Below are 9,844 nucleotides of genomic sequence, written 5' to 3'. Positions count from 1 at the left end.
TTGGCACCATTGTTGAAAATCATTTGACCATGTGAAGATTTATTTCTGATTATATTCTACTTCGCTGGTCTCATCTACCTCACCTGTCTCCAAGCCAATACCACGCTATTTTTATTACTGTAGCTTTGTAATAAGTTCTGAAGTTAAAAAAAGTGAGATCTCCAACTTTGTTTCTCTTTTTCAAGATAGTTTGGCTATTCAGTGTCCCTTGTTGGATGAAATGGATTTTTCCACATCTGGGGAAAAACATCTTGGAATTTCGATAGGGATTGTATTGAAAACATCATAGGGATTTTGATATGGATTGTATTTGACAGAGATTGTATCGGATACTATTGCCATCATACCGCTATTAAGTTTTCCATTCCATATACATGGGATGTTTTTCCATTAATTTGCATCTTCTTTAATTTATTCCAACAACATGTTTTTAGTTTTCTGCATATAACTTTTCATCTCCTTGGTTAAGTTTATTTCTAAGTATTTAATGCTTTATGGATCTATATTAAATGTAATTGTTTCCTTAATTAGTTTTCAAGTGGCACATTGTTATTATACAGAAATATGACTAGTCTTTGTGTACTGATTTTATATCTTCAAGCTTGACTGCACTTTTTATTACATCTGACATTATTTTGTGCACTAATTAGTGTTTTATACATATAAGATCATGCCATTTGTGAAAGGAGACAATTTTACTTCTTTTCCAACATGGATTCATTTTTACTTTTTTTTTCCTTGCCTTTTTTTCTAGCTAGGACTCTAGCTAGAAAATGTTGACTCAAAATTGTGAAAGTGAGTATCTTTGTCTTATTTTGCTAAGAGAGGAAAAATTATCAGTTTTGCATCATTGAGTCTGAGATGAGCTGTGAACTTTTAATATATGACCATTAAAAAATTCTGGTGTCTTTATATATATATACATATATATAGATATGTAGATATATAGATATAGATATATATAACTGTTCGTTTTACTGCTTTCTTCATGAAAGATTATTGAATTTTTTTCAGATGCTTTTATTACATCAGTGAGATAATCACATGTGATTTTATTCTTCATTTTGTTAATGTAATTTTTGCATCGATTGATTTTCATATGTTGAACCATCCTTGCATTACGAGAATGAATCACATTAGGTTGTGGTATACGGCCCTTTTAAGTTCTATTAGATTATCTTTACTAGTATTTATTTCAGGATTTTTACATCAATATGCATCAGAGATAATGGTCTATAGTTCTACTTTCTAATAGTGTTTTGTCCTGCTTTAGTATCAGGCAAATGCTGACCTCATAGAGTTAGTTTGGAAGTGTTCCCTCTTCCTCATTTTTTTTTTTGCAAGAATTTGAAGAATATTGCTGTTTATTTTCTTTTTAATGTTTGGTAGAATTTACCAGTAATAACTGCTGGTTTTCAGCTTTTTATTATTTGGGGGTTTTGCTTACTGATTCAATTCCTTACTAGTTTTAGGTGTGTCATACTTTCTATTTCTTCAGGATTCAGTCTTGATAGGTTGCACTTTGCCCAGAATGTATCCATTTAATTTAGATTTTCTAATTTTTCAGTATACAGTTGTTCATAGTATTCTGACAATTTTTTAATTTATTTAAATCTTCTCTGTTTCTTTTTTAGTGCAGCTGATGGGTTATTAATTTTGTCAATCTTTCTGAAAAACTAACTCTTAGTTTTATTTATATTTCTAATCTCTATTCTGGTTATCTCTGCTATCAGTATTTTGTATTCTTTTTGCTAATCTCAGATATAGTACATTCTTATTTTCTAGTTTCTTAAGATAAACATTTAGGTTGTTGGTTTCAATATCTTTGTTCTTTTTTAATACAAGCACTCATAGCTATACATGCCCCTTATCAGAACTGATTTTCATTGCATCCCATAAATTTTATTACATTGAGCTTTCATATTCATTTTTCTCATTTTCTAAATTCCTTATGATGTCTTCTCGGAATCATTGTTTAAGGGTATATTGTTTAATTTCCAAATCTGTTCAGACCTTCAGTTTTTCCTTCTGCTATCAATTTTTAATTTAATTCCATTTTGATTAGAAAGATACTTGGTTTTATTTCAAAGTTTGTAAATTATTAAGAATTGTTTTGCGACTACACGTATGGTCTATCATACAGGATATTCCATGTTATTTGAGAAAACTGTTTAATCCACTGCCATCACATGCAGTGTTCTCTAAATGTCTTTTATGTCCAGGACTTCTGGCAGTGATGACCTCCCCACAAGAACATGTCGCTTGTGAAGTACCTCCTCCACCCATCCCCAGAGGACGAGAAGAGGAAACACAAGAAGAAACGCCTGGTGTGGAACCCTAACCCTTACTTCATGGACATGAAATGCAAAATCATCACCGTCTTTAGCCAGGCACACATGGTAGCTTTGTGTGTGGGCTGTTCCACTGTCCTTTGCCAGCCTACAGGAGGAAAAGGAAGGCTGAGAGAAGGATGGTCCTTCAGATGGAAGCAGCACTAAAAGTGCCCTAAGTCAAAATGGGTGGGAAGCTATCCCAATAAACAGATTTTGGACACACAGAAAAATGTCTTTTGGGTCCAGCTTATTCATAATGTCATTGATGTCCTCCCTATCTTTTTCGAACTCCTGTGGTTGTTCTTTCCATTATTTAAAGCAGGATTAGGAGTCTTCCACCATTATTGTAGAACTTCCTGTTTCCACTTAAACGTGTGCCAATGTTCGTCTCAGATATATAGGAGCTCTGGTGTTTGATGCACATGTGTTTGCAATTGTTGTGTCTTTTGAAGAATTTACACTTTCATCATTATGTAATAACCAAATTTGTGATTTATAAAGGATTTTATTCAATTTCATTTTCAAATATTAATATAGCTACTCCTATTTTTGTTTGGTCACAACATTCATGGAATATCTTTTTTTCCATCATTTTATATTCAATCCATGTTTTTCCTTAGATCAAAAGTGAGTTTCTTATAGATATTATATAGTGCATACTGTGTTTTATGTATTCATTCTGCTAATCTATATCCATTAATTGGGGAGTTTAATCTGCTTAAATTTAAAGTAATTGATGATAGGGAAGGACTTGCTCTTTTGTTTTTTGTTTTATTTATGATGTATATATAGATTTTTTTGTCCCTGTTCTCTTCTAGTTTTGCCTTCTCTGTATTCAGATTATTTTCTGTGATATATTCTATATATTTTTCTTTGTGATCACCAAGGGGTTGCATAAAACATCCTAAAGTTGTAGCAATCTATTTTAATTGATAACAACTTAATTTCAATCACATTAAAAACTTTACCTTTTTACACTCCTGCTTCTTCCCACTTTTTGTTATTTATGTCACAAGATACATCTTTATATACCGTGTACCCATTAATATAGATCTAACATGATTTAGTATACGTTTGTCTTTGAAATTCTATGAGAGAATGAAAAAAGTGTAGTTAAAAAGAAATGTATAGCAATACAGTTTTTACATTGGTTCATATATTTACCTTTATCAGAGAACTTTATATTTTCATACAGTATCTAGGTACTGTCTACTCTCTCTTTTTTTCAACCTCAAGAACTCTCTTTAATGGAAACTGGTAATGAACTATCTCAGATTTTATTTACCCTGGAAGCCTTAAGTTATCCATCATTTTGAAGGACACTTTTGCTAAATATGGAACTATTGGTTTTGTTACCATTTCCTTTCAGTCCTATAAATACTCCATCCTACTACAGTCTACCTGCAAGATCTCTGCTGAAAAGTCAACATATTACAGTGTAGAGCTTCCTTTGTATATGACAAGTCACGTCTTTCCCTACTTTGACTTCGGACAATTTAGATTACAATGTGTCTCAGTGTGAGTCTCTGTGTTTTTTTTCCTTCCCTTCATTTTGTTAGCTTCTGGTATTTGTACTTTTGTATTTGTCTCTTCAAATTTGGAAATTTTTCAGCCATGATTTTTTCAAGTGAGGTCTCTGCCCTTTTCATGCTCTTTCCTTCCAACACTCATATACACATATGAAGGTCAACTTGATGGTGCCATATATGTCCCTTAGTTCTGTTCACTTTTTTTTTTCCTATTGCTCCTCAGATTGAGTGATTTCAAATGATCTGATCTCAATCCCCAACTTGTTATTCTAAGTGTTCTAAGTCTGCTGTTGAACCCCTCTAATGATTTTTTTCAAGTTATAGTTATTATACTTTTCATCTTCAGAATTTTGGTTTGGTGCTTTAAAAAATGATTTTGGGGTTCCTTGGAGGCTCAGTTCCTTGAGTGTCTGACTTCGGCTCAGGTTATGATTTCATGGTTTGTGAGTTTGAGCCCCACATTACGCTCTGTGTTGATGGCTCAGAGCCTGGAGCCTGCATCAGATCTGTGTCTCCCTCTCTCTCTCTGCCTCTCTGTGCGCACTCTGTCTCTGTCTCTCAAAAATAAATACACTTTTAAAAAAATTAAAGAAAATAATAATTTCAATCTCTTTGCTTATATTTTTTTGTTAATATGTATATTTTTAATATGTTCGGTTTCTATTCTCTTTTAGCTTACTAAGCATATTAAAGAAAGTTTTTCAAATTCCTTATTAAGTAAGTCAGAAGGTTGAATTTTCTTAGGGTCAGTTCCTGATTTATTTTGTTTATAAAAGTGGGTGTTATTTCCCTGTTTCTTTGTAAGTCTTACAACATTTTGTATAAAATTGGGCATTTGAAAAACAACTTTTCTCAAACTTTGCAGTCTGGCCTTCGCAAATCAGCCTGTCATAAATGTGCAGGATCCTTTCAAAGGGTAGTGCAGAATGTATCTTCCCTGAATCTGTGCATGCATTGTTTCCCTCCCCCCCCCCCCCACCCTCCACTGTTCTCTAGTATGCATGGCTATTTTTAAACCTCTTTATTTTCCTAAGAGTATTTATTACCTTTGTTTCTTCTCAGAACCTCAAGTGTTCTGTTGTATCCCTCTTCTTATACTCTGTTGCCCCAGGCAAGCATGAATATGCAGTCTCCCTGCATGTCTCTTATACCTCAGTGCCTTTCTTTGTTTTTAGTGGCCTTTATCCTGGTATTCAAACTGCCACCATTCTCATCTGTGCTCCAAGTTAGGAGAGAGAGAAGCCAGTCTCTTGGGCAGTTCTTAAATAAACCAGAATGTGCAAGCAAGTTTCATTTCTGTATTTCCGTCCTGAGGAAGGAGCCAGGGACTGTGGCCATGCCACATTTTTCTGGGAATGGAGAGAGACCGAAGACAGCAAAAATGCCAAAAGTTTCCAACCATGTTGAAAGTGACTTTGTCACATTTCGGCAATCACTTAAGCGCTGCAGTGTCTTGACTGATAGCTAGTGTTCCCACAAAGTTACTTTGGTCTTTATGTTGTTTGTTTGGTATTTGCATGGAGAAAAGAGGGCCTGGGGCTTCCTGGTCCACTATTTTGCTGACATCCTGTAGTGATACATTTACATTCCCTTCTCATCTCTTTTCATGAATATTCTATAGATATTTTCTTTCCAGTTGCCATGGGGATTACATATAGCACCCTAAAGTTAAAACTGTCTAATTTGAATCGATGCTAACTTAAGTGTAACCTCATATAAAAACTCTCCTTCTGTACAGCTCCATTTCCCAACCTCCCTTGTTTTTTGTTACTGATGCGACACATTATATCTTCATACATCATGTGCTTAATATCACAGATATATAAACGTTTTCATGCATTTGTCTTTTAAATCCTGTAGAAAATAAAAAGTATTAATGAAATATTAATTACCTTAATACGATATGCTATATAAGACTAATGTAACAGCATAACAACAATAACATTGAGTTTTATATTTGTGTATGTATTTACTTTTACTGGAGAGTTTATATCTTCATATGTCTTGGAGTTATTGTCTAGTATCTTCTCACTACAAACGAAAAGATTTTTCTCTTATTTCTCATAAGACAGATCTATTGGTAATAAACTCCCTCAGTTTGTTGTTTATCCTGGAATATTTTGTTTTTCCCTCAACTTTGAAGGGCGGCTTTGATGGATATAGAATTTTTTTGTTTTCTGGGATTTTTCTCTTTGGTGCTTTAAATAGATCATCCCACTGCCTTCTTAGGTCTCATGAGATAGCAGCTAATAATCTTACCGACATTCTCTTGTATATGACAGGTTCCTCTCTTGTGACTTTCAAAATATTTCTTTGTTTTCAGCCATTTGATTATAATGTGTCTCCCTGTACTCTTGTTTTTTCCTATGTAGAGTTCATCACATGTCTTGCTTTTGTAGGTTTAAACATTTCATCAAATTTTGGTAGGTTTTGCGTATTATTCTTCAAATAATCTTTTGACATTTATGATGCTTGTAAGGCAAGAAGTGGACAGTGGATGGGGTTTGAAATTGTAACTTAAAGGTTGATATACTTGGAGGTCAGGGAGGAGATTTAAGCTAAATGATTTAAAATGTTGAAAAATTAGGGTAATCATTAGAATGATCAACAATATGTAGTCATCACAGACAGGTAATTTTATAACATGTATAAATGTTTGCAGGCTGAACTATGTGCACTGTCCCAGCTTTGCAATATCTAAGTATCAAGACCACTCTAGGAGATGAACACAGCATTAGTCAACTACATGTTCTAGAATTCTTTTCCTTTTTTTTTGGGATAGGTCTAGAAACAATTAGCTACTTCAGAGATAAACCATTCTTTTGAATTAGAATTGGAGAGGTGGGGAGGTTGAGAGGCTGGAGAGGTGGTATACAATATGTACACAGGCACACCTACTCAGTTACCTTAGTATCATAATATGAGGGGACACTGCCTTTATGCTCACTTCAGTCCATTTAGGTCAGGGTTCATGGCAAGGGAAGCTTTGTTGGAAGAATGTGAAAACCCAGTGGGCATAAATACCTCTGAGATGTAACATTTCATCTTCGATAGTGGTAGGATTTGATGATATTTAGTATAAGAGCCTGAAATACAAACGTATATCAATACGTTTGATTGAATACAAACGTATTTCAGGATTTTAGACCAGGGGCTTTGCAATCTATAAGGTCAATGGCATAAGTATTCAACTCTGCTTTGTAGTAAAAATGAACCATAAACAACCTGTCAACGAACCAACTTGGAACTTGTGTTTCAGTATAACTTTACTTAACGAAACAAGCATCAGGCTAGATTTGGCTTGTTGGCTATGGTTTCTCAACCCAAGCCTAAGAGTACCAATTCTGAGCACCTGATTCTGAATACGAGGTTGAGGTCCAGGAAGGTGCATTGTGATCAGAGGATCCAAGGGACTTTTATGTACCCTGAAGTTTGGGAAACCATCGCATTATATCATGCTCCATAGAGAAAATACATAAGGAAATCTTTTGTTATTCAGAACAGAAAGAGAAATCATTTCTGGAGAGACTGGAGGCAAGGAGCAGCATTCAGTAGCTCAGTCCTCCAATCCTGCTGTAAGAGGAAAATTAACTAAAAGATAAGAAAGTTAAGACGAGAAGCAAATCTAGAGAAAAGTTTCCCACATTATAAGTGATGCGAACTCTTCGTCCTTTTTCTAAATTTTGCAAAATATGCTTGATTTAACATGTTTAACAGCCTTCAACAACTTTCCAACTGAAAGATTCAGGTGTCGGAATTGCTGGAAGCTCCCTCCTAGCCATTGCCTGGAATTGTTTCATCTCTTTACAAGAAAATACACAGTCTAAGGTTAACTACAGGTCTACGTCTGAGAGAAAGGCTTGCCTGTCTACTTGAAATAAATAATAGCAGCATTCAAAAAGTTCATCTTCTTTCCTGCACCATTGGCTGTGCTGCACCTCCAGCATAACAAACACCCGTCACAAAAACCCTGGGGACCCTTTTGGGAATGTAAAAGAATAATAACTGCCCCCCCAAGTGAATTTCCCTAATGCAAAGGGAAACAATCAACCCATTGAGGGTTTCACTTTTTGTAACTGAAACATGTTTAGCCAGTGAGAAATGCCAGAGCCCAGTGACCATGGGTGACTTCAGATGACTGATTCTATAGAATACATTGCCATTCTTCATTGGACTCCTCTCTATAACTAAGAATTATATGAAGCAGTTAACAAACACGATGTAGTGGTTTAACTACTGTGGTTTCCGCAACATAAAATATTCATCTCCATTCTATAAATGGATAATACTATGCCAGTTGTTATGGACAAAGTCACATCAGAATCACTTCTCCTCTGACTGTAAGTGATTGCTAATGATAGAGGTAATAGAGGTGACCCTACCAGTGTGTCCTATCATTTCTTCTGATGTAGAATTCAGAGAACATAGTATCAAAGTGGTTGTGGTATTTAAACGAGGTAATGCATATACAGTCAATAATGAAGCAGTTGCTTAACAAATGTAGCAGCTGTGTTCAAGAGTTGGCTATTGGGGCACCTGGGTGGCTCAGTTGGTTAAGTGTCCAACTCTTGATTTTTTCTCAGGTCATGATCCCATAGTTGGTGAGATCAAGCCCCACCTCAGTCTCCATGCTGAGCATAGAGCCTGCTTGGGATTTTCTCTCTGCCTCTCTGTCTGCCTCTTCTCCACTTGTGCTCTCTCTCTCTCCTCTCTCTCTCTCTCTCTCTCTCTCTCAAGTAAATAAACATTAAAAAATTGAAATCATAAAAATATCTGGCTATTAGTAACAGATATAGATAGAGAGATGATAGATAGATAGATAGATAGATAGAGAGATAGACAGATAGATAATAGATAGAACCTGGAAGCTATGTGAGTTTTCAGTCAGTAAGCACAGAGGTTAAGGAAAGGTAAAGGAAAACAGAATTGTACATTAGATCTTATTAGCTCTGTGACTTTAGGCAAATAATTCCCTTGCATATATGTTTTCTCAACTGTCAAAGAGGGAATAGAACCTTTTCTGGCTTTGTCTGATTTTGCTATGAAGATCAGATAAGAGGCTATGTGAAGATTCTTAGATAAAATGTGTTCTTCCATAAATTTGTTATGCAGGTATTAGAAACCGGGTAAGGGAGTATGCATATGCTTTGCCAAGGGATTCTAAAAGGGGCCAGTTCTTCGTCCACCTAATTCTTTTGTTTTTAGGATTTTTAAAGAGTTTCATATCATCTCAAGGAAAATTCAGGAAGACCAGGACAAAATGGATCCAAAGTCTAATGATACATTATTAAAACTCTTACAGTTAAATCAACAGGTAAATTTCCAGCCTCTCTTAGGTCTGTTGTATGCAAAGCTGTTTCTGCACCGTAGCAAAACATCTGATTAAAAGTATGGGGCCATGTTAATAGAGTGATAATTTGCCAAGCATCTTCAAAGCACCACGGAAGTGTTTCTAGCTTTCAGATACAGGTAAAAGAATGAACTCTGTTATCAGAAAGCTCATACTTGTAACAACAACACTGTTGTCTTGTCTCAGATAAATTTCCAAAACTTAATTTACCCACAGGACAAGTGGCTATTTCTAATAGGAACACATTTGTACAGAATGACAAAGAACAACAGCAATACACTTTTATAAGATGGGGAGAAAGTTGCAGGTGGTATCCAAAAGTATGGGCATGCCTATCAAAGAAAGACTAAGTAGCATCTTTAGACTCATACGGTAAAACAAAAATTGCAACAAAACGTGATTTTACATTTTTGTGCAAAAAAATCACACCACAATATGTAATTTTATTAATTAAAATTTAATAGGTCTATAGTTTCTGATTAAAACTAAGGTAAAATTAATGATCTTAGATTAATTATGTTTGTACTAATGCTTCCCCTTATCATAGCCATTGAAACAATTTCAGTCGCATATGACTATTTTCATGTCAGATCTATATTCCAAAATGTGATATGGTCTATAGAAACCTATTC

At 34.9% G+C, this 9,844-nt stretch overlaps 1 protein-coding gene across 1 annotated transcript; it reads left to right on the top strand.

Moving 5' to 3' along the window:
* The first annotated feature begins 2,255 nt into the window (after positions 1-2,255).
* Positions 2,256-2,498, top strand: LOC124516010 (40S ribosomal protein S27-like). The gene has a single exon (XM_047085123.1). The coding sequence runs from the start codon at positions 2,256-2,258 to the stop codon at positions 2,496-2,498; it is 243 nt and encodes an 80-aa protein (XP_046941079.1).
* The last annotated feature ends 7,346 nt before the right edge of the window (positions 2,499-9,844 follow it).

This window comes from Lynx rufus, unplaced genomic scaffold (assembly GCF_022079265.1).
Source record: "Lynx rufus isolate CCGP_SWC_20201006 ecotype Redwood Valley unplaced genomic scaffold, mLynRuf1.p SCAF_2, whole genome shotgun sequence".
NCBI lineage: Eukaryota > Metazoa > Chordata > Mammalia > Carnivora > Felidae > Lynx > Lynx rufus.
This window is presented reverse-complemented; position numbering and strand designations above follow the sequence as displayed.